Source organism: Plectropomus leopardus, chromosome 8, assembly GCF_026936395.1.
Source record: "Plectropomus leopardus strain MGB_pleo_1.0 chromosome 8, ASM2693639v1, whole genome shotgun sequence".
Lineage (NCBI taxonomy): Eukaryota > Metazoa > Chordata > Actinopteri > Perciformes > Serranidae > Plectropomus > Plectropomus leopardus.
In genome coordinates, this window is record NC_142183.1 from 12,321,959 (window position 1) to 12,348,473 (window position 26,515).

Consider the following 26,515-nt stretch of genomic DNA (forward strand, 5'->3'; position numbering starts at 1 on the left):
AAACACACGGGCTTCTGTTATTTGTTGAACCTGTTTGAGTCGGTGCTATTCATATATTGGCATTTAAAGTAAGAATAAATATTTTTGGATTGGAGCTACAAGTGAGCGACTGCTTTTTCTTGTTTTCTTTCTCTGTTCAGACAGCATAACATTGCTTTTACTCGGATTTTCTTTTATTGACTGTACATACAGGCATACATATTTCTTTCTGAGTTAAAATGAAACACAGGAAACCAGACCTGCTCCTCAAAATGATCTCCAGCAGCGATATAATCAGAGCAGTATGTTCTTGCTATTGCACATATTGTTGTCAGCTTCTCAAAGAGCATAATTCATGCTCAAAATCGAGTTTCAGTTCTAGGACAGCTGAATCATTTCTTGAGTTGTTTGTATTTCATCTGTAATATCGCCACATAAATGCACACAGTTGCATCATTCATTTTTTGTTGTTTTGATACTTAACTGTAGAATCTCTCCTTTGTTTCACTACTTTTTCACAGATCTTCCGCCTCCGGCCACAAGAGACCGCCCTCCAGGCTGTAAGACGGTGTTTGTCGGCGGTCTGCCCGAGAACTCCAATGAGCAGCTCATCATGGAGGTGTTTGGGCAGTGTGGAGATATCACCGCCATACGCAAGAGCAAGAAAAACTTCTGCCATATCAGATTTGCTGAAGAGTTCACTGTGGACAAGGCTCTCTTCCTGTCGGGTAAGCTGTCATAACTCTAAAACCTCATAGTGTAAGTGCTCATTGGTGTGATATTTTTATGTATTTGTGTCAATGCTACATAGACAAATGTCAAGCAAGAATACACTTAAGATGTAGAGTCCCCAGGAAGTGAAATTTCCATTTTATTTTTTTTAGATTTTCTTTCCATAAAAAATGATTATATGGGTTCCCAACTGCCTAAAAACGAACTGCGTAAGAAAGTATAGCAAATTCCCAAAGGCAGCAACTACGTGTACGCATGTAGCTCCTTTTCACCAATTCCTATGAAGCAGTTATTCAGCTCATGATCAATTTTTCCACAAAATCTTGGGTCAGTCTGTGAATCCATTTGGAGGTTGATAAACACACACACACTTGGCCTCCAAGCCAAAGTTCAGCCTCCTAGAGTAAAAACTGTGGCTGCCAAAGGGTGGGGAAATATTTGTGGACTAACCAACCAATCGACAAATGTTAATCTAACTTTGATACAATACCTTTTATTTAATTTTTACTTGCACGTACATGTGTATAGAAAAATCTGTGTGAATATAAAAAGTTTTGACATTGTGCAGAAGTTGGAAGCTGAAAATGGCTTACAAAGATACCTCCCCCAAATAAAAAATAAACATAAACCGATCAAAGTTTCAAGACTAAACAGTACTATAAATTTGATAGAAATTAACAAATTAAAAAATGAATCCATGAAGTTCCTTTCTAGATGTTTTTGAACGATGATAATAATGATGTTGACTGTTGTGATGGAAGTAGGTTGTTGCAAAGAGATGGTCCTGTGAATTTTTATGAATATTCGTTAAGAGAAGTCCAACAATAGAGAGGATAAATCAATATGTTTTAATGAAGCAATATTTTTGACTCTAAAAACCACCTGACCAACAGAGCGAGATATACAGCTGCTGCTGGTTGCAGATGAAAAAAAGTTGAAGGTACAAGCCTGTGTACATAAAAACTTCCACATGTATTTTAGTAAGAAATATCTAATCATTAAACTTTAAATTGTACTCTATGCAGCTCTAACTGCAAGTGAAAGTGTAAGATTACACCGTTAAGTCAAATTAATGCAGCAATCTGCAGCTTTCTTGCATTCTAGTCAAATTTTGGAAGAATTCCACGACACAGCATATTTAATTTATACCCACAGCTCTAGTATCTAAAAGCATCTTTACTAACAATGGCTACGGTTGCATGTACACCAGTATTCTCCTGTTATTCTGAATATTACAATATTCTAATTTTGATGCGGGTCATATAAACAGTATATTCCATTTAAATGTTACGAAGCAGGGCGTTTGCCACAGTTAGTGTTTTCCAATTAAGACATGTGAGATATGCTGGTATTATTCAGGTTTGAGGAGCATTAGTTTGACATGCATACCAATTCAGAATAGGAGTCTCAGCTCGGGTTTTTACTGCAGTTTGCGACACCCTGCCCGTTGTTTGTTTACGGTCTGCTCAGGGGGTTGTCATGGATACGTTGTACACAAACCAACTCACCAACATTTTACAAGGCTATGGGGGGTGATGCATGCAAAAGAAAATCAAGTCAAGTCAATTCAATTTTATTTATAGAGCCCATTACCACAAAACATGGTTTGCCTCAGAGGGCTTTGTAGTGTACGACACCCAACTGCCCATCACCCAAGGAAAAACTCCCTAAAATACCACATTTCTGGTCGGAAGGAGAAACACACCTGCTTGTAAACTCCAGGAAAGACTTGGATATCAACAGGTTTCTGGATATACGCAAGTATCAGAGCACCAACCTCTTCAAAAAGGTTAAGGAAGCACGTTATACTATACTATAATATACACAACTGCATGTAAACAGGAGTGTCAGTGGAATATTCATGTTAATTAGTCAGGTGAACAGCTCAGTAGAAATATTGGCTTTTTCAGAATAAGGGCAAAAACGGGACTATTTTGTGCATGTAAACGCATTCAATGTGACAGCAGCTTGTGGTTCTTCATTTCACGGCAGCATCTAGAGCCCAGACGCCTTATATCTTTATGTGTTTGCCGTATGTTCCTACTCTGAAAAAACCCATCTAACCTAGCAGCTGATTCAGTAGCATTCCCAGCATTATTAAGCATGTGTTCATGCATGTGCAAACGTCTGTGTGTGTTCATGCGGCAGTTAGTTTGAATGAGAAATCCTGTGATTTCGTCTGCCTCTGTTCTCACAGTGAGACGTGGGAGCTGAGGTCCATATATTAGCCAGATGACAGAGCTGTGTAGTTTTCCCATAAATAATACCCCACCCACACACACATACACAGACACACAGTACAAACACAGTACCCAGCTATGACACAAACTCCAGCAGCTCCACCGCACTGAGATCTCCTCCATATGAAATATTGAAGTACTAGTAGATTGAGAGCCTGAAGCATCGAGAACGGACTGAAGTCGAAACCCCCTGAACTCGCACTCATTCCTTTTCCTGTTTGTGCTGGTGTGTCCCACCACCCCTCTTTCTCTTGTGATGAGAGCAGCCTCACAGTGGGCATCATTACTGTGTCCGGCTGTTAGAGCACACACACTCGCGCGCATGTGTACCCAAACACACTCAACACACTCTCTGATCATTGCAACCAATTAAATCGCAAAATGGGCATGATTTCTCTTCAGATGCGCAACCAGCCATTAGTGAAAATTGAGTAAGGAGGAGAGTGTGAGGATGAGAGGGAAGTAGTGAATAGAAGAGGACGTAATAATGATGAGGGATATTGTGGTCTTTCAGTGCCTCTTGAGTAGTAATTGGCCTCCCTAAGTCTCTCTTGTGTATTGACAAAAGGATGAAGGCCTTCTGTACTCCACAAAACTCTTCATTTACAGTATATCTTGTCAAATGAAGGAAGCCAACCAGCAAAAGAGGTAAGAGGTGGTCAGCAGGTAGACTCCAATAAAACCTGATTAGTGGTTTCTCTGTTATCTGTTAAAGTCCCCATGAAAAGAAAGGTACATTTTCCTAGTTGGAATCCTAATCATTTATCTCTTGTGAGATACCAAATATATGTCAAAAGTAAGTATTTACTTACATCAAAATCCTTGCCTTTTTCCTCCTGTAAAACCAGATGAAACAGTTTAAAATGTTTGTTAATTTAGTTCAGTTTATTTAACTTCAGTTTGATATTATTCACCTCTGTCGTCGTCCTCCATATCTAACTGCGAGGGAGGTGCTGTGAGTCTGTATTGCCCTAAACTTGCCCACTGTTTAGCAGTCCAATCAAATAAAAAGGATTTTATTTAAATCCGTCTTGTAACTGTACATTGCTCAAACATCCTGTTTCACTTGTTAAAACTTAAAAGCACAGAAGCTAAAGATGCTCTAACTTCATTTTTAAGTCTTCCTAATACAACTCATGGTTGGTGATGAAAAGTAACTCAGCTGGCCCAGAAATTAGCCCTGCATCGTGCAGATTAAAGGTCGTTTGTGTACCTCTTTGGTCTCCTTATCTTTCCTTTCCAATGTTATGTTCAGTTGACTCAAATCAACGCCTCCAGGCATGTTTTTCTATTTGCATTAAAAAGATGTATGGTGCCCATAATTCAGCCTTCCATTTTTTATTTTTTTTATTTTCACAAGCAGTCTAGAAGAAGAAAGACCTGCTCATTATGACATGTATTATTAAACAGAAAGAGTGACCATGAGGTGGGAATGGGAGGTGTGAAGGTGACAGCTGTCAAAATTAGAGGCACTCAGGCATGGTGGTGCTGCAGTGGTCTTAAGGTGGAAACCATGCAACCATGACTTCCTCAGTCTGAATGCGACAAGGGATCTTTGTCACATATCACCCTCCTCTCTCTCTGCCTTTGTTTCTTGTTTCTCTCTACTGTCAAATGTCTAATAACAAGACTGAGAGGCTGCAGCTAGCTGTGTGCACGCTCTGTGAGACTGTACTCGAGGGGCCCTGCTATTGCTCAAAAAATAACAATACCAGTACCCTTAAAGTCATAACGATACCAACAGAGTACTTCATTTGATACCTTTTTTTTTTATGCCTCGTTGTCGGCAATAGACGTGGGCAGAGGCATCATGTTTACAGTTTGTCAATTTGTCTGGCTGTCCTTTTCTCATGAACACAATATCTGAAGAACACCATGCGTGAATATTCTCAAAATTGGCCCAAACGTTCACTTGGACTCATCAATGAACTGATTTTTGTGAACGCCATTTTTTCAAGAAGGCCCTGCGGAAATGTCCTCATATTTGGCACAAACTTTCACTTGGACTCAAGTAAACTGATTAGAATTTTGTAGTCAAAGGTCTTGGTCTCTCAAGGTTTTTGGCCCTAGCACAAAAAATCAGACGCTAATTATGACAATATTTCACACATATGTCTAACAGGATAAAATAATGATGTGATGACATTTACATCCAAAAGGTCAAAGGTAAATTTCACTGTGACATCATAATACTCTGCAAAAATACTTTTCTGTCGATTACTCAACATCATATCTCAGGAACAGAAGGGGAGGCATTAAGATGTAATCACGAATCTTGGGTGTCCACCCTGAAACTGTGCTGATTGTATAGATCTTCTGTGTTGCTCAGGGGAAGATGTGTGTGTAAGTGTGTGTGTGTGTGTGTGACACACCCACATTCTCACAGACGTGTATATAAACTGTTAGTTTCTACTTCATTTGATACTCACTGAGGGAATGGAAGCGTTCATTTGCATAAAACACCAACAGACGCCACAGGCGTGTACTATAGCCATAGTTTCCAAGGTTTTGGTTGCATCTCGGCAAGCTGAACTGCCAACAATACCAAATACAACACGCTGGACTTCATCACACCCAGATTGTGTGGATAGAACAAAACCATACAAATGGTATTTTTTTCTAGATCTGGGTACAAACAGGGTCGACTGCAAGTATCATTCGACTGAGAACTTTTGTATTTCAGTCAGTGTCTTACATGTCTTGAGTATTAATACCTTGCCTTAGTACTCAGGCAGCTGAACACAGCACGTATTTGGATGGTGGTAACAAACTAGCATTTACTAATTAGTGATTAACACAACGTACATCTAAAGCTAATGGGAATGTCATTAGTTTTTCAAGTATATGGTCATATACCACAGTATGGGAAACATGAAATCTTGACCTGATAATGGGGCTCCTTGAAAAGTCAGGGTACCACCACAATTATTTTTCATTCTTTCTATATCTGACTGTAAACATCAAACATCATGAAAATCCATCTAAAGACATCTAACTCAAAACACAAATGCCAACCTTATGATTGCACTTGATGAAAAGTCAGGAGATCACCAAGGTCAATTTGAATTCATTCTCTAAAGGGACTTGATTGTTTGCACAAAATTGCATGCCTATACACTAGAAAGTAAATTGGAATAAAGTGAAAAATAAATAAATAAATAAATAGAGGCATTTATGCACCTGCAAAATGCATAGCACATTGTGAAAATGACATCAGGCTAACTGAGCAGACTGATTACTTCATTTTAATTGGTGAGCTCCGTGCTGTCCCATCTGGTGCTCCCATCATTTTACTTTTTTCCCATCTTCCACTTCCATCTCCTTTTTCTTTTTTTTACATTTTTACGTGTTTGTGTCCCACAGGTTACCGTATCCGTTTGGGCTCCAGCACAGACAAAAAAGACACCGGCCGTCTCCACGTGGACTTCGCCCAGGCCAGAGACGACCTCTACGAGTGGGAGTGTCGCCAGCGCATGTTGGCCAGAGAGGAGAGGCACCGCCGCAAGATGGAGGAGGATCGCCTCCGGCCGCCCTCCCCTCCCCCCATCGTGCACTACTCTGAACACGAGTGCAGTCAGCTGGGAGACAAGATCAAAGGTTGGCAAAATATAAAATTAAATAAGAAAGTATGCTCATAGCACAAGCATAAGAGCTTGACACATAAAAGACGATACATTTTTCCTTTAATCAACCTTTTAAGGGCATTTACAAATACTTATTTTTATATTGTGAATGAACAAACAAAAATAAAAATGTAGTTATTCATACAAAACACAAACAGACAAGGTAGGGGACACAGTGAAAGAGTAGTTCTGCATACGTGTACCTGTGTCCAATACAAGCCAAGACATTACAGGGATGTCCATGAACTGCAACTGTTGAAAATGACAAAGCAGTTCTCTCATGTTCTTACAAATTCAGGGAATTTGTTTTCAAAAGACGTTTCAAAGAGGCTGTTAAACACGGTATATCAGTTTACTCTTCCCTCAGCACGTGCTCCTCTTATCTTGTCCTTTCTCCTCTCTGCACTCTCTGTTCTCCTCTGCTCATCCTCTCCAGTTTCTCTTCCCCCGCTCCCATTTCCCCCTCTTCTCAGCTTTCCGTCGAGTTTCCGTCTGGCTGAATAAACTTGTTTCACTAATGAGCGATGGCACTTCCAGGTCTCAGTCACAGTTGCCCGATGACAAAATGGCTGTGACTTTCTGCCTCTCTACCATCTGTGCGTGTCTTTTTCAGCTCTCCCTCCCCTGGCCCTTGTGTAAAGAACTCTAACACGCTGCTGTTTTAGCCAAGGATTTGTTTCTGAACACTTTGGACTGCTGTTGTGAAAACACACATCCCAGTTATTTGCTGCAGATTTAGGTTTATACTCTCCTGAATTTTCCACCCAGAGGAAAAAAGGGGTTTAGCCCTTTTCGGTGCCAGTTATATTCCTGTACTCCACAGCCAATTTGCATACGACAGCCCGTTATATGAACAGTTCCTTTTTTTTTCCTTTCATCCAACAGCACAGATGTCTTTTTGTTCTCCTGTTGATGTTCTCTTCAGTTTACTGTGGTTTTATTTATTTTTTAAATCTTTTTTACAGTGCCACTTTGCTCACATTAACTTCCTAGTTTTTACTCAACAAAATAAAAAATGCTTCATACTGGGGCTGAACGACATGAGAAAATTATCTAATTGCGATCTTATATCTTCTGTATTATTTGCTTTACATGAGCAATAAATCATTCTATAGTGGGACCAACACAACATTGGAAACAGTCATCATATAAAAATGCTCTTTATGCTGGCCAGGCCTTTATTATGATAAAATGACATGAATGTATTTAGCTATTGAATTGTAAAAAACATTCAGTCATATTAGAATATCATAAGTTGTAACCTAGAACCTTAAAATGATGTAATACAACCATCATGACTTAAATAAAATCAAAAAAGAAAAACAAAGCACTAAAGAACAACAAGCCTGGTGTGGACAATAAAAATAAATCTGAATTTCACACATATTCTGTCAGTTACACCAACAAATCTAATAAACTAAAGTACACACTTGCTCAAAGCCTTGTCGTAAACCCAGAAGTTGAGAAGCAAGAGATGAGAACTTGTTCTTGATGAGCTGCAGCATTTTATTCATGGTCAAACCAAAAACTCCACTGTTCATTTACTTCCACTTGACAACTTTACAGACGGTTCACAGCTCTGTCGAAGACAGCAGTCAGACAGCTTTAACTGATCCAGAATGCTGTTGCCAAAATGGACCAAAGGACCAAAATGTCTCAGCATTCAGCTCCAGTTCTCAGATTACTAGATTGGCTACCAGTTTTTTCCACAGAAGCAACTTCAAATTTTATTACTTGACCATAAATCATTAAACAGTTCGGGTCCATACACATCTCCTGACCAAGCATGAACCTGGCAGACCTCTCAGGTCAGCTGGTTCTGTTGTTCCCAGAGTTAAAACTCAACATGGCGCCATTGCTTTTATCTTCTGTGCTGCTCAGATGTAAAACAAAATGCCAGAAGAGCTTGGACTTGAGACACTGTTGATGACTTTCAAATCCAAGCCAAAGACCTGCCTCTTTACTATTGCTTTTAATTAACTTTCATTTCAATCAAATATATTTGACTGTTTGTTGTATTGTTTTTATTCTATGTGTTTTTGTTTGCTTTTATTGTTTTTATCATTTGTTTCTTGTGCTTTTACTTGTTTAACTAGTAAAAGTCTTTGGGTATGAAATGTGACATATGAATATATTTGCCTTGCCTAATTTGTTATCTGTTCCGAAACACCTGTCTGTTCTTAGTAGTATCACCGTCTCCTTTTCTCTCTCACTTGACCACACACCCACTACACACAAATTACATACAGTACAGTAAACATAAACCTAGCTTTTGAGGTGCTGCAAGCATCAAAGCTCGTACATCGCAATCTGCAAGTTGTTTTCTACAGCTAGTTTCGTTCACATATGTTCTGTGGAGCATAGGACAGCATGTAAGGTCCGATCACAGCTTTTGCGATTTGAATATTGCAATGCCGATTCAAATAATTGTTCAGCCCTACTTGCTACTATATTTATTTTAGTTTCCCTGTATTTGCCTCTATACTCAGAAGTCAGGGCTGTTTGATCACAGTTTATAGCCTTATCTCACATGGATCATGACTATAATGTTTGTTTTGTTTTTAAGCCTTTTTAATGCTTTTCTGCTTGCCAGTGTCTTTGGACTGTACAAGATTTATCTGTTTTAGCTTACCTGTAAAGATCTTCCTTTCTCTCACCCCTTGGCCAGACGATGGCAAGTTTCCAGAAGCAGTGCGTGTGCTCCTGACCTGGCTGGAACGAGGTGAAGTCAACCGCAGGAACGCCAACAACTTCTACTCCATGATTCAGTCGTCCAATGGCCACATCCGCCGGCTGACCAGCGAGAAGAGTCAACACGAGAAGGAGATGGAGGAGGCCAAAGACAAGTTCAAGACCGCTCTGTCCGGCATACTCGGTCAATGTGAGTCCTCTAATTTCAGTCACACAAACACACACTTGGATGTATAATACAGTTTAGACCGTATGTACTGTAAGTGTACATCAGAGTCATTTGTATATAACGGCCAGAGAGGAAGTAGTATTTATTATACTCCTTGTTGTGTAGTATAAGTACAGGAGGAAGATAAGAATGAGTCCAACTGATGCTCTGCCAAGTTTCTGGTTCAGTGTAAGTTTCCCTATCATAGGACTGAACACACAACATAAACACAAAGTAAGACATTTTGTGCCTGAAGTACCTGAATGCTTTGAATAAGTAAGTATAATTTTGTTCTCACAAGATGCACAAAGAATGTGTGCACAGTCGTGTAAATAGCTAAGGAGTACACATTTTGGATATAAAGGTTATCAAGTTAAATAGCCTCATAGAAGACAATTTGTTTCACACAAGTTTGTTTTTGGGACGATGGCTCAAAGGTAAGTTTTATTTCTTTCTTATCAGTGCTGTTTTATCGCCAAGAACTACTCAGCATTCAGTGTCCTGCTCGTTTTTTTAGTATTCCTTCCGAGATATCTTTAGCATTAAAGGAAAAAATAATACAGGTTCCTGTGACTGCAGTGGATTATTATCCTTGTTTCCTTCAGATGGAAATAGTAAGTAGCCCAACACATTCATTGCATGAATACAGTGGAGGCCAGACACACACACAGCAAATGCAAGCTTAGCTCATTTCAGCTGATGAAAGGCCGAAGGCAAAGCATACTGCTCCTACCAGCCTCTGACAGCTTTGGCTGTGCAGCTGCTGGTTTACACCACCGCCCACGGCACTTTGTCTCTGCGTATCCCACCACATGCATGTTAAATAGAACATAAACATTTAACACACAGTGAAGTCCCCAGTTTTCATTTCGTTTATCAGATAAATAAGACATGTAGGAGACACAGGTGTATGCAGTCACCGGTGGATGCTTGGATAAAGCAGAGAGAGAGAGACTGACCTTGTGTTAGACGTCCTCCATCATTTCAGCCCATACAAACACATTCCTATTCATGACCTTGCCTTCCTCTTGGTGCATTGCTGGTCATATTAATGATATCAGAGACACTGGCCTCCTGTGAGGAGCTTTTACAAGTTTGAACTCTCTGTCCATACCAATAAATTCAGCCTGTCCACAAAGGTCTGTCTCTGATGGAGTATGTCACCTCACAGGTCAGTTCACTGAAGTCACAAAAAAATACATATTGTCACCTAACCCCTTTGGTGTCTAGCCATGCAGATATTTTTTGCTTTATATGCCCCGGTTTTGAGATATTGACTTCTCAATCTTTCCATGCTGCACTAATACAATATACAGTGTATGTGCAGAGAATTTCATTTGTGGCACTCAAAGCATTGGAAAAATAAATTTGAAAGACTGAAAAGCAGAAACAATGTCCTCTTTTTCTACAGATAATCCACAGACCTCACTGGAAAGAGTTTCTATTTGAACTACTTTGTTGCATATAAGCTCAAGGCCTGAAAGTCTGTCTGTAGCCTTTCCTCTCGTCTCTGCCTTCACCATCGACCTGCTCCATCAAATTACAGGGTTCTGGGAAGATGCTATTGATCCCTGTACTGTTCTCTCTCTCACCACTCTGCGAGCACACACACATGCACACTTAGCTGACAGTCATATTGACTCACCCCCCTGTGTACATTAGGACCTCTGGGATACACAGACCACCCATACACTCCTCCATGACCACCCACATGACAACAGATAGATAGCTGAGAGAGGAATGACAATATCAATACACTTGAGCTAAGATAAAATAGCTATCATCACACACACCACATGTAGGAACGGTGGAAACCTCAGACTAATAGGTCAGGTCCTAATAAGACTCACTGAACCACAGAAGCACGCTCAGCTCTGTACTGAAGGGTTAACTTTTGAGGCTTGAAGCTGTCCTTTTAAAAGAAGAGCGAGAGATCTGCATAGGGAAAGTAAATCAGGAACACTATGCTACTTTAACAAGGTGTCCTTGGGCAAGATTCTTAACAGCCCTCTGCTGTTGTGGAGCTGCACAGTGGTCAACAGTGGCGCGCTTAGAGTAGGTTATTTTTGGCAGCTGCCAGTTGCTTAGCAAAATTTCCCTTGTTAAATAAATGTTAAACAAGACAAGAGTCCACAGCCTTGCTAACAGCTCTGTGAGACTGCACTTAGGAACAGCATGTCTTTGTCAACAAGGTGATGTTTAGCGGGTACAATATTTGCCACTTGTGTTCTCGTAAAGGCCTTTTATACCTTGCATTCAAATGCATCTTGTGTTTTGATTGTGTCGAGATATGATTTAACCTGATGACGTTATTACACAAGTTATGTCAAAATACATTACATAGTACTGTGCATAACAAGGCAGCAATATTTAGTCTAGAAGCTATTTGTGTGATACAAGATTATGACAGCTTTGCGAAGATAATGCAAAATAAAGAATATAAGTTGTTATTAATATTTTTAATTTTTTAAATGAAATGAGGTGCACATTATGATAGACATATTGATGTAAAAATAAAACATGTCTTTAGAGCCAGTCGTGAAGATTTAGATGGCAACAGCAAGAATGAAATACGCCCACCTAATTGTGGAGACAGTGATTAACAAGAAGAATGCATTTCAATCAGGAGAGACTTATTTTCTTTTAGAGTGAACAAAAGTTTATTACGTAGTGCATAATAAAGATGAATATAGAAAAGCTCTTTAGTGATTCGACCACATTGTGATATGCATATTCAGGGGTAGATATGTTTAGTTTGGGAATATTCCCCCTTGATGGAGTCTAGACATAGGTGATGGAGGATGTGGAGAGGGATGGCTGAGGGAAAAGGATGATGGGATAAGGAGCAGGATAGACAGTGGATGTGCTAAAGACTGGAGGTGAATGGGATGGAGGAGGGTCGCATCTGTTCATCCTGAAATGACAACTGACAGCAGCAGAGAGGAGCAAAGTTATGAGTGTGGTAAAATGTGGTTGGATTAATTTAGAGTCATGGTCAGCTGATAGAGAAGAAGTCAGAGAGAGAGGCAGAGAGATTTCTGAATGAAATGACAGCATAAAGAGAGTATTCCTGTCTGAACTTTCACGAAGCTTCATTGCAGATGAGGGAGACAGCGCAGTAGTGTGTTAGCACCTGATGGGAGACCACAGCGTGTCCCGCTGCTTCAGCATCAGGGGAGAGAGAGCCGCTGCTACCTCGCTGGTTTTGAGCTGTCACGCATAGCTTATTGCCGCCCATGAAGTAGTTGTATGTGGACTGAAAACACAATTACGTTTTCGCTTGTGTATAATGTGATCACACTTGCATCCCTGACCATCATTTGTCAAATTCATGATGGCATTGGAGGAAAAGTTGGAGGATCATCAACGTCAGTAGATTTCTTCTGTGGACCATTTCTGTCTGTACAAAGTTTCATGTCGACCTAGTTGAGATATTTCATTCTGGACCAAAGTGACCATCCATTTGTGACCTCTTGCTCATAAATATTTACTCATTTTTAGCAGAGCTGCAGGTTTCAAGGGCTTCATTCTATAGAAAGGAACATATATATAATTTAAGTATGTTGAGAAAATGTATGATTTATTTAAGTTGTTTAAGTTTTGCGTGTGGGAACTATATGACCAATCATCCCTGAGATGATGCACTGGCATCAGCTGGTAAGTAGATCACACGCTTGCACAAGCACATATAAACAAACAAACACACGCACATTCACAGACACACACACACACACACACACACACACACACATGCACACACACACAGACACACACACAGTTCTTTACATCCCTAGTTGACTCCACTTTCTCACTCCTCTGCTCCTTCCCACCTGCCCTCTGTCTTTCTCTCTCTTGCTCTGGATGGTCTCTGGTCCTTCCCTGCACCCCGCCACAGTTGAACAGATTGTGTCTGTATTCCAAGCTGCTTCCAAACAAAAGGCATGGGACCATTTCTCCAAAGCTCAGCGCAAGAACCTGGACATGTGGCGCAAACAAGCGGAGGTTAGTACACTTTGATTTCATTCTGGTGTTCACCTGATTAATGGAAAATTAGAATTTATCCCATTTTTTTCAACGCCTGTCTCCCTCTTTACTCATTATAAAGTTATTTATTTTTAACTGATAGATAGATGCTTTTACTCCATAATTATACTCAAATTAAACAAGAGAAGCCAAAATAGGTTAAATCAGAAGTCAAAAGAGCAGACTTCTTGTTACAGTAAGTACTCTGATTGAAGATAGGAGACAAAACAGGTACCTGCTCACTCCAGACAGTGTGAGACAGCCAAGTCCAAACCTCTGTCCCTACATCTTCCCCCAAGAATTGGATACAAGCTGCTGGGTGAGTTTTCCATTTCTCAGGGTGTCCAGGACACAGGTAATTCTGTACAAGCCTTCTCCCCTGCACCAACATTTTCTCTTCTTTTGAGTGAATTATTAAAGCTGGGGTAGGCAGTTTTCAGGAAAAGGCAAAAAACAAAAAGCCCCAATTAGAAAATGCAGCTCTCCTCTCTCTGTCCTAAGCCCCTCCCTCCAGACATGCACAGGCATATGCATCCGCTTTATTTAGCAACTCAAAGGGAATAACTGCCTGTTTTTTGTTGGGGTTTTTTGCATTCTTGTGGGCCTCTTTTAGATGACGTTAGCTACATAAACATTACATTAAATTAGCTGCAACCATGAGTCTTTGGCTCCATGGCTGTACCTGTATTTGAGGCAGAGCTCTATTCATTCCTATGAAAGTTTCTCAGTAGAACATCAAGCCAAAAAAGCTCTATTTGTTCTATTTGCGCAGTATGAAATATCTTCACACATATTGGGGCCCATAGATCATGCACATTAGAAACTTATGATGACCAAGTGTGTCTGAGGAGCTAATTTCCATTTTAGAGTTAACTTGGATGGGGTAAAATAATTGAACTCCTAGACTTTTTAAATGATACCTAACTGAATGGATCACATCCTGATAGAGAAACTTGTCATTTCAAAGGGCCAGGATGCTCCAAAAAATGTATCCACCAATTTACAGATGTCTAGTTCACGATGAAAGTGTAATGGGGGTCTTTTTGGGCCCAGTGGCATCATGTGACAGTGTAATTCTACATTTGGACACGATGAAAATTAGCTTCAAAGCCCTCCATTGTTCAGCAACATTTTCTCTCCATCTCAAAATGCTTCATCGGTGCTAACATGCATTTTAATTATCTCTTTTTGATAAATCTGTCTACTTTTTTGGGTTGCTTTGCAGTGTAGGCCATAGTTGCCAATGCTGGAAAAGCAACTTTCTCTGCTATATTGAATCAGGCTTTCAATGAACGGACATGAACGCACAAATGCATTTGTAAAACAGCCAACAGGAAGTCTAATGTTCTCTTTGACCACTTAAATTACAATACACTGAAAGGTTATTATGGGTCTTTGCCAACTGACGCAATAAAGAAAAAAAACTGCCCACCCCAGCTTTAAGGAGGAGTATCTTGAGAAATAAAAGTATACTCATTTTCAAATCTTATAGCATTTTTGTTGTCTACTATCTGCTATTTGTTCTCTCTGCCAAATGGAGCATTACAGTAATTACGGTAGCATGATCATGGGTTGTATGTAACAGAGGGTCTGGAGTGTGGTGCAGTCCTGGGTCTAATGGACAGTATATGATCATATCTGATTGGTAAGTTTCTTTGAACCTCAGTATATAAAACAACAGATTTAAGATCAAGCAGAAGCAACAATCAACTTGTACAAAAACTTCTCTTTAAAGGTAGGTGTTGCAAAGCAAAATTGTTGTTTTTAATGTTGCTGCAGAATCATATCAGTAATAATCTAAAACTTTACCCATCTATAACAGCAACTCTTTGCTAGAAAGTATGCTTATAATAGCTTATGTAGAGATCTCTTTGCACACACTTGATGAGTAAGTGGGAAGCCTGATGATGCATGTTCATATGCAAATGCTTGAGTCCATGCCCGATTGTGTGACGTCAGTAAAGGCCACTTTGTGTTGTGCTCCCTTCCCCTCGCTCAAACCTTTCTTTCAGTCTTTCAGGGATGTTCTCATTTGAGAACCACTCTCCTCTATATATTTACACTCAAACAGGAAGTAATAAAATCTGTTGTGGGAATAGCACAGTGTTTTCATCAGGGCCTCCAGGGATCTGTTCGTTCTTTCTTCTTCCTTTAAAGAGTTTCTGTATACACACTGCGTACACCAGGGAGTACAGCATGATGCATAGACGTAAGTGAAAGAGACCACTGTGGGCGGACGCTCATCTGCAGAGTCTGTCCACCATTCAGTAAACATCGTTTTGAAAAAAAACATTTAAAAGCAATCTTGGTTCTAACAGTCTTTCTAGTTTTTCTCTTACAGCTACTTTACACTTGATTAGAGCCATCAGAATAAACTTTATTGTCAGAGTGACACCACATACAGTGTGCTTTATCGTGTTTGTGTGTGTCAGAGTAAAAGGGGGGTCGATGGATGAAGTCATGTGGAAGTCTTGGTTTCGCCTTGGCCCAAACTGAGTCTGTATCTCTCTGCAGCTGTCTGTTAGGGTCAAAGTAAGTTCATACACAGTAGGGAATTATCCCAGAATCAGACCATTGCATAGTCTGTGTGTGACAGGTGGAGTCACACTCAACTGGTGGGAAAAAAAAGGAAGATTAAAGGAGCAGTTTGTAGGATTTAGGGGGATATATTGGCAGACATGGAATATAATATTCATAACTTTATTTTCATTAGTATAAAATCATCTGAAATTGTTGTGTTTTTCAGAATGAGCCATTTATATCAACACACAGAGTGGGTCCTGTTCCACAGAGTCAGTCAGGCTGTTTCTACAGCAGCCCAGAACTGACAAACAAAACACTGGTTCCAAATAGGGCCATGCACTTTTTTGGCATCAAAGTCCAAAGTCTGGCCCGAAGGTCCATTTTGGCCCCACAGATTGATTTTTAACACAACCCTACTTGTCTTTTAAAATGTACTCCATGTCACACAATATAGGTCATTCAAACAGGTTCATTGTAATTTTTTCCATTCACCTCACAAATGCAGGACAGTCATACAGATTGAAGACATGCACCGTGTAAGAACTGCACAGGTGGAACGAATGGCATTTCATAAACAGACGTTAAATAAGAACACAAACGTTTACTATGCAGCAGACAACTCTTGATAGGTAGCAGACACAACCACAGCAAGGAAAAGCGTGACAGCGAGGGTTGCTGCTTTCAGGAGTGGTGGAAAGTTGAATTAAGTTTTATTTGTGCCTGTTTTTGGCTTTTTTTTTTGTATTATCCATATGATGCAAGAAGCAGCTGGCTTCAATTGGAAAGAACTTGGACATCCTTTCCCTACATGCCTGAAACACAAACGTTTCAGTTAGTTGCATGGCTAGATATCTCTAAATCCTGCACACTGGGCCTTTTGTAACTCCTCACAGAATGTGAAATGTAGATTAAGTTAGTTGAAGAATTTTTTTCCACCCAGCTTCCAAAGTGGAGGTTAGAGACCAGCTGGTGAACACAGTGGAGAGTTTAGCAGCTGAAGAGAAAGATATTTCCTTCAGAAGTCAAAAGGAAAAACAGAGCCAAAACAGAATAAATCTTACATTCATCAGGTGGCCAGTAACAAATAAATTACAATGTTATTCTGTATCTGTTGGATGTGCTAATAAGCAGCTGTTTGCCAACAGCTTTGCCATACCAACTTTTTAAAATATTGCTAGGTTAGTTTTGTATTTCCAGCTTGTTTCCGCTGCCTCAAATCGCCAAAATCAAGTTTAAAGCTTCATTAAATGTAGCTAGTAGAAAGTTTCACTGGGCAATATATTGATATTATATCAGTATAGTGATATAGTGATTCTATCCACATTACCAAATATTATATCATTATAATGTCAAAGATGTCATCTTAAAAATACTTTGTAAAAGCACAAACAGTCAACCCTACAACATCATCACAACATCAATATTGAGGTATTTGCTGAAAAGTATTTTATTTTCTCCATATTACCCAGTCCTACTAGGAAGTTAAAGAACACACAGTCCTGATGCACCACGGCCTTCACAAGTTTTTGTGGTGTCCAAGTCGTGTTTCTGACCACTTGATGCAGAAGAAGTCCAATATTTACTCACCCGTTTGGTTTGGTTTGTTCACCTCCACCTTCTGAGAAAAATATTTGGGACTCTTGGTTTGCTAGCTGCTCAAGTTTCTCCACCAGCGACTTGTTTACTTCAGCACTCTGTCATTTATCGCAGGGCCGGCGGCACACAGTCAGCTTGTCTGAGCTGGAAACGGCAGCCTTTGGTTTTATATGTGGGAGTAATAAGAGCTGTGGGGCCCAACTATACATTCTTTGTGAAGGTCAGAGAACCAAAATAATGGGCTAAAAGTGTGGAATAGCTGCATCTAGCTGCAGAGGTGGGTGCTAATCCACTGTAAATCCTGGCACAGCTTGTCATTCTTTTACATTACATGGAGTGATTTGATTTAAAATCAGAAATAATACTTAATGCAGGTTTATTTTCACATTGATTACACAGACCTGCCTTACAGGCTGCAGACTGGCGGCCACTGGCCAGTGTAAAGAGAATAGGTAAGTAAGTGCAGTTGCTCAGGGGTAGTTTATCATCAAATAGGCAGCCAGTTTCACTCTCAGTCATATTGTATATTCAGTATGATTCTGTGGCCTAGAGGTGAAATATGAAGGAACTAGCTGCAGCGCGGAGTAGCTGCAGCTCCCAGGCAGAATCAGACAACAGCTGCCTCCCTCCATCAATGTTTATATGTGCTGTGTGTGGGCTTGTGTGTATGCAGTGAGTGTTTGTGTCACTGTGTTCTCTGTACACAGCAGATGGTTGTGTGTGTGCATGTGTTTGTGTGTGCAGAGTACCTGTTTGACCTCTGCCCTGGGCTCAGGCTGATAACGTCAGCTGACAGATGGTTGCAAGTTTATTTACTCTCAGGCAGCTTCTTTGCTTTTCAGGAGTATTTTTCAGCCTGTTGTTGGGAATGTTTTCATTGATAAAACACTCGTGTCTCCATCCCCTGGTGGTGTTTGTACATTATGTACATATATGTTTTGGTAGTAGGCAGCCTTATCACAGCTGTGTGTGGTTACTGAAGGTGAGTAAAGTGATGTATTTTTAAGGAAGATCATTGCATAAACTTTGAAGTTGCAGGAGAGACAAAGATCTTGTTGAGATGATACAGTATTGCTTAATTACTTGCCTGTCGAAGACGTGTGTGTGGAGTCAGCTAGATCTTACTGTATAGCTTTTGTTGAGCTGCAATGGTCAAACACTGTAAATTATCGAGTCATCAGTGTCATAATAAGAATATTATCAACCCAAGTAATTGTTTGCTAATTCTTAACTGGCTTACCTTGTTGTAGTAAGTGACATGTATTGTACACATTAGCCATTACAGGACTTATTTAGTGCCTTTTAAACCAGGACCAGATGATAATTCAGTATTATTGTTTATTATCTCCTCATAAAATAGTATAGTGACAAAATTTTCCTTCACCAACATCAGATGTAGAAAATGAAAAATAAGCATGAGGTTTTAAAGAAGGATTTCATCGCTGGAACTAGGGTCTTTTTATTAAAATAGGCTGTCTATGCAGAACTAAGATGCAGAAACGTTTGAAATTGGTGCTACACAACCAAAGAAATCGGAGGAAAAGGGCTGTGGTATTCACTTTTGCTGAAGAGTAGAAAACCGACAATTACCATAATGCACTGCTTCGTACCAGATGACATAACTCAAGGTGCTTGTCCAAAAACAATATGGTGGCCAGTTGCAGACAAACAATCTTGTATTACAGTTAAACAGTAAGCTAAAATACGTTTTGGAATTTAATTTAGGTGAGAAATAGGAAACGCAGAAACAGAATTTTGGTTCATATTTGATTCGCACTGGTTTACCATTTGGTCTGAGTTTGACAGAAAGAGAGAGAGAGAGAGAAAGAGGCATTTTGGTATAACCTCCATCATAGACACATATTTTGTCCATGGTGGCACGTCTGTAAAACATGTTATCCAGCAGAGATCTGTGTGCTGGTAAAATGAAGAGAAGATCTCCATAGTCAATTCACACATACTATCCAAACTGTTATGATCCAAAGCTGGTTGAAATTCAGCAAAGTATCCTTTAAAATACTCAATATTATATAGACGCTTTTCAGGATTTTGTAGTTATAAAATCTAGAAAATTAGTTTATCACTTTGTACTTTTGTTGTGCCCACTTCTACAAGCCACATATGTTTACATGTTTGTCCGACCCTGACCTTACTGTGGTCTGCTTGTGCTGCTTGGATATATTTGTGACCTTCAAGCCTCTGAAGTGGAAAAGGGATGTCAGTCCGTCTATTTACATCATAGTTAGCCATGTCCTCTATTCTCCTGCTCCATTATCAACAGAGTTTCTAATGGAGATACTCTATATTAGCTCAAACATCAGCTCATAACAGGGAATAAAAGCTGAAAGGAATTTAAAAACCCGCAGATTCTTATTAACCGCATGTTCATGGTCTGCTGTAAGCATGGCCTCTCTGTTGTGTATATAATGCATCACAAGGATTTAGTTTGTTTGTTTTGCTTGTCTCTTGACACAGACCTGCAGGGTTTGGTCTAATTTACAGCCAATCCAATTCATCGGTCTGACCTTAATCTTTAAACCATTTTCCCGGTTACTGGTCTCTAGACGGATATAGTCATTAGCAATTCTGCCTGTGAAACGGTGAAGATTGGTGGTTTTTGCAGTTACTACTGTGGGCTTCCAGATGTGTGTGTAAAACATCAGCAATAAAGACACATTTCATGTTTTGTCTTCCTAAATCAATGCCTTCTGATGTGTTAGTGCTTTGACATGTTTGACAGGAGTTGTGGTTGTTAGTGTCACAAACTTTATGTATTTTAGCTGCTTGAATGTGAATATTTCCTCAAAGTAACAAGAACAGCAAAGTACAAAACTGTGGGGTCTGGCTATATTTGTGCTACCATCTGCCCTGTTGCTGTGCCAGAGGAGGAATTTATCCCCAGCTCTGAGACCATCCTGTTCATTTCTATTCATCTTCTTTGCTCTGTTCTGTTAAAAGTATCCCTAGCAGCTAATGCTTGACATCAGTGAAATCAACAAGGTGCATCCTGTTTGTCCTAGCACCTGCTGAAACGTGCATCACCCATGAGTCTCTGCAGCTCTGATCCACCCCTCTTTTGGCTGTGTCTTGCAGGAGATCAGAAACATGCACAACGAGCAGCTGATGGGCATCAGGCGGGAGGAGGAGATGGAGATGTCGGACGATGACATGGAGGATTCCCCCGACAGCAAGGACTCCGAGGACTCAGGTACGCATGCACGTATTCACCGTACAGCACTTCTGTCAACATGACAGGCCAAACAGTGATCAAGATCGTCAGAGGACGAACACTTAGAGTGTTAAATAACTGAGGGAGACAGCTGTGTTTGATTGAAATGACAGTAATCATCCCCCAAGCATCTGACAACCATCTGACAACTCCACATGAATAAAAAACACATTCAAAGTACATCAAGTTGCTGACACCACGCACGCTTTGCTGAGTTGATGTTGAACATGGCTTCTAAATGACATCCACCCCGGTCCACCCTTGTGAATACACACAACTCTATACGAGTGTGTGTGAGAATCTGTCCACACCTGCCAGCTGCTGTCTAATTTCAGATCAGAGTACCTCTGAAGTGCCATAATCCTCCCGTTTTCCCCTCAAAGGAGTCTCTTTGTGTTTGCTGAAGCAACAAAAACTTCTTATCTCTCAACCACCATTACAATAACCCATAAGTCTCAAGTGGTCGCCAGGGCAACATGCTGCAACCGCTGCCGCTGCATGTAAGGTCATCGCTCATCTTATGTTTTGTGCCTCTCTGCGTGTTGTTCACACACTCTTTTCTTCTTGCCTTTTAATCATTGTGATCTCTGCCATTTGCTAATATGACAGCTCATCTAATCAGCATGCAAATGTATGTAAATGCAGTCGTCAGCTCAGCCCCTTCTCTTTTGCAACCTTGCTATTTAGCTATCAGTAATTAGCATTGCTGTCAGAGACCTGTCATTTCACTCGATGCCACACGATTGGCTGAGGTGACGGGCATTAATGTGACACTCCTTGGTGTTTGTGTTAACAGGGTAACAGTTACACCCTCTTTACTCACTAACCTTTAAGCAAAGGGGGCCTGTTTACACATCAACCACGCCTGCTGAAAACACCTGTGTTATGACTGCAGCCTCTTAAAAAGGGAATCGATGCTCTCTGTCTGACTCATGTACAAAACAGAAAGCAAAAGAACCAGGACTGTGTGTGTGTGTGTGTGTGTGTGTGTGCGCGTGCGCGTGTGCACATGCGTTCGTGGATTTCTGCAGGTCGATTTTTGCCGCCTGTTATGTAACAGAAAGGGAATTGCTCTGAATCTGGCCAAGCAGTTGACATCCCCTCACACCAAGTTGATGAGGCTCTCAGATCAATACTCTTCTCACCTCAAACCCTTCATTTTGCTGCGAGGAAAGTACACACAAACACAGCGTGGACACACACACTCACCCAGCAAGAGTTCATTAACACTGCCAATGGTCCTCCATGATAGACTGCAGGCAGCACTCATGAACACCCACACGAAACCTAACCAGACATGCATTCATGCACACACACATACATACACCGACAGGATGGGGCTTATCTCCCTAGTCCAGTCAGTGTATTGCACTTTCCCAAAGAGCTTCCCCCTCAAGGCCCACAGGAGGAGAGCAGAGCTGATAATACCGGACATCTCTGGAGCTGAGCGGGTCTCATATAATAATAATTCCCTGTCTCCTCTCCTTGCTCAATAGGTCAGGTCAAATGTCCAGCAGAGAGCCACTGGACAAAACACTCTGGGATTATTGCCGCTTTCAGTCGGCCATATTGATATACTGTCACTGTTTGATTAGTGGACGCGGAGTGAATATCAAAATAACTATTTACAGATAGCTTGACAACATGGTGTCTTGAGATTCTGCAACATTCAGGTTCAATCGAAATGTGAAGACAGTTTGTGGGGCTGTTTGCGCACATCGTCAGGCCTCTGTCAGCAGAGTTTTGAAGTAGAGAGAGACACTGGTTCCAGAATTTATGAAATCTTTCCCATTTCGTATTCCCAATTTATATTTTGTTCCTGAAACCATAGGCTCAATTTTGCTCTGAAGAGAAACATGGGATTCTTCCTGAAAGCCCCTGTTACACTGCACAAATAAACACTAAAGCCTGCTAACATCTGGCTTTTATATGTAATGGGAAAGGTTACAATCCACGCTTACTCCTGGTATAAATGACCCTACAGTGGTCGCAGGTATTTACAGGCCCTAGCTCTGTTTGACTCCAATTTGCAATGATGGAAAAACAACACCGCGGTGGAGGCAGTGATTTTTGCCCCTTCGCTGGAGCGATACAGAATAACATTTGTCCTCATGCAGCAGCGCTGGAAAATTGCTCAAAATTTAGTTGGTACCTAGTTTGAAAGAGAGAGTGAATAAGTAAGAGTTGTAAAAAAAAAAGAAGTAACTGCTGTAATATTTTCATCAGCCTCAATACTGCCTTCTACTGCTTACTGACATGTTTTATTCCGGCCCTTCAGAATGACGTTGAACATGACAAACCAGAGAAAAAAAGAAAAAAAAAAACAGAAAAGCATTCTCATCTGCTGCCGGTTATTGGAAAGAAGTCTATCCCCTATTTTTAACACGTTTTACCGTGTTTAAAAAACCAACATACGTGCACTAATTTTGACGGAAAAAGGATATAATGGGTATAATACTCCAAAACTCATGAGTTTGGCCACCGCTGCTATGAAAAAGATGCCAAGCTAAGACACATATCATAGCAGTAGTGAATCACGAAACACTTACATTTTTTTAAACAAAAATCATTTTTATCAGACCTGGTTTCACACACATTGTGCTCAGGCATATTTATAAATGTAGCTTTGTCTATATGTTTTAGGCTTTTGTCCACATGCAAACTGCACTTATGTTGTCCTGTCGACAGGGAAAAGTTTTTGGCTTGTAATATCAGCTTGTGCGCAGTTATCTCCTTTGTGAGGCGACACAAATAAGAACATTTTGTGTAATGGTGGATATGACCAAAACAGTGCTGGTTTAAACTTGCCATTGGTGCTTTCTACATGTTTACACAATAATGTACAGTTTCTCTTTCACGAATTTTAGTAACCGAAGCATCAGATTGCACCATGGTGGTCACTGTTTCAGGTAGTAATAGTAATAGCTTTTTTTTCAGGGTTCTGATTGGTGAACATTTTCTACGTCATGTGGCTTAACGGTTATACTGCCGACTGTTGCTTTGGTATGCTCTTGACAACATTTCAGTTGTGTTTCTGCATTTCATCGTCTGTTTTTTTAATAACAGTTTTAGTTTTAGTTTAGCTTTAGTATTAGTATTTTTGCACACAGTTAAAAACTGCGTAAAAATAAAAACTGTACCAGAGGAGGTCAAGAAGCTAGAGGCCAATACAGACAGTAGTGCAGGATTTTTTTTTAAATTCGTGAAAAATTTTTGAGAACGAAGGAGTAAAAGCATAGTTTTACATGCGTTTGATTTCAAGCTTTATTGCTACTTGATCTTTTCCTGAAATACTCTGCAGCAACAGACAAGAATAAATTTAGCCGCAGACCTCTATCAATATCAAGAGGACATTTGCCATTTTGTATTTTACGATGCCTGAAATTTGCATAAAGTAAAATTGAACTCCACTCTTTCACCATTATGCTCAGAATGCTAAGATGCTCAACTGCTGTGCAATCCTGCTCAGTACTTCTGTTCCTGCTCTCACTCAAATGAATGAATAATCTTATCATGACTGAAAATTTCACCATGTGACAGATACACACGCTTCTATATTGTTATCAAACGCTACACTGTGAAACTGAGACCGCAACAACTGTGACAGTGTCATACATAATAAACACCATGTTCCATACTGTTCTCTATACTTTATGCATGAATCTGTAGGTGTTTCCCAAGCAGAAGCCTTAAAGGAGGAGAACGACTCCCTGCGCTGCCAGCTGGACGCCTACAGGAACGAGGTGGAGCTGCTCAAACAGGAACAGGGCAAGAACCAACCAATCAGCAGTGAGGAGGACAACACACACTCTCAGCAGCTCAGTTTCCTGCAGCAGGCTCTGCAAGGCATGCAGAAGGTATATACACATACACTTTTCCAATCATCTTTCCAACAATAAGATTAATCTCCTATTTCTTACTGCTGTGCACCTGGTTCTTTTTAAAATCAAGGTCGCTCGGGTTAGCCCATTGAAATTTCCATGCAAGACGACTGTCATTTATTCATGACCTTGCACTTTAAAAGTAAGTGCTGTGCGGGAACAAGCAGAAAAGTACAGCTGTCTTCAGCAGCTGTTAGTCTTTTCTGAAAAGCAGCTAAAATATATTTTCAGGTTTACTCAGGTTAAAGGAAAGCTTACTTGCAAATGGAATGGGTTTTACTTGGGATTGGAGGGTTGTGCTTTGATTCGAACAGCGCGCATATACTTTTTGGAGCCAACCCAAGGCTGTTAAAATAATTTCAGACCATTTACTCCAAGGAAGATTATGAAAAGTAGTGGATTTTTTTTTTTGAAAATGTGTCTCGAATATCATTCGGTATATTTGCTTCTAAATGTTGTTGGGTAGCGTCATAAATCTTTAATTCCCACATTAAACCCCTCTCAGTGGTTGGTATAACTGTTTTTCTTTTGGTTTATTGACAACATGTTTGTATTTATTAGATACAACATACTATCATTATGCCAGACTTTGTCGAGGATACAATTATTGAATTTCTTACTTCTATTATTCCCTGGAGTTTATATAGTCTATCAGCATTCATTAGGACAGACTCAAGCTTTCATTGTCTGACATTAAGAAATAATAGAAAATAGGAACTTTAATACTAGAAAATGGATTTACATAACCAATTTATTAAATATTTTCCAGGAGCAGCTAAGGCAAGGTTAAAAGTATCTTAAACACCAAGAAAGATATTACATTGTACAAGGCAGCAGTTTTTAGTTCAAGATGTAATCCTCAATAAATTGAAAAAAATAAAACTGCCACAGGTGTATGCATCATGTATATATTCTTATATATGCTGAAAAAATATATAAATGCAATACTTGTTTTTCCCATTTTTCTTGAGTCAAATTTTAGATTTTAGAATACTCTTCCTGTGCACACAAAAGGTATAGTCCTCTTAAAATTTGTAAAAAAAAATATATTTATATAATACCAAGATGCAGAATAATCAGTGTGATTACTACACAGGTGAGTCTTGGCATGCTCACAGTGAAAAGCCTAACAGACATTTCGATCATAACACTGCCAGAGATTTCACAAGTTTTGAGAGCGCATGCTATTGGCATGCTGACTGCAGAGCGTCCACCGGAGCTGCTGCCCGAGAACTGAATGTTCATTTCACCACCAAGTGTCTCCAATGTCGTTTCTGAGAATTTGGCAGTACATCCAAGTTGTCTAGTGAGCAAGCCAAAGAGCTCCACTTCTGGCTTCTTCACCTGATGAGCGTCTGAGACGGTTTCTGACAGCTTGTGCAAAAACATTTTGGTTTAACAAACTGCTGTTCAGGTGACTGTTCTCAGGCGATCTTGCAGGCCGGTGTGGTACACATGGTCTGCTGCTGTGAGACCGGTTGGATGATGCAGATTTTAACAAATTTGTGAACAGAATATCAGAGAACTAAGCTTGTTGTGTGCATTAGAAAAATATGGATATTTTCAATTTAATTTGCTCATCATTTCTTCATCTTTAGATGAGGTTTAAAGTGGGAAATAAAGTCACCACAATGTCTATGTCAAAGCTCCTCTGGAGCTTTTAATCATATTACATGGTCTAATTCCTGGAAGCACAAAGACAGACATTCTCACTCCCAACACATCAGATACCAACACTTGGTTAGTTCCCCTACACGTCAAACTATGACACTCCAGGTACCTCTCCAGTG

General features: G+C 40.1%; 1 protein-coding gene across 5 annotated transcripts in view; it reads left to right on the forward strand.

Annotated features, from left to right (window-relative positions):
• LOC121947736 (ecto-NOX disulfide-thiol exchanger 2) overlaps nt 1-26,515 on the forward strand; it is a 242,114-nt gene that overhangs the window by 190,613 nt on the left and 24,986 nt on the right. For all 5 annotated transcript variants that reach the window (XM_042492831.2, XM_042492832.2, XM_042492833.2 and 2 more), the window contains 6 exons: nt 501-707; nt 6,315-6,548; nt 9,243-9,455; nt 13,369-13,475; nt 20,709-20,823; nt 24,514-24,701. In XM_042492831.2, coding sequence (XP_042348765.1) covers nt 501-707; nt 6,315-6,548; nt 9,243-9,455; nt 13,369-13,475; nt 20,709-20,823; nt 24,514-24,701 — 1,064 coding nt within the window. The remainder of the gene's footprint in view (nt 1-500; nt 708-6,314; nt 6,549-9,242; nt 9,456-13,368; nt 13,476-20,708; nt 20,824-24,513; nt 24,702-26,515) is intronic.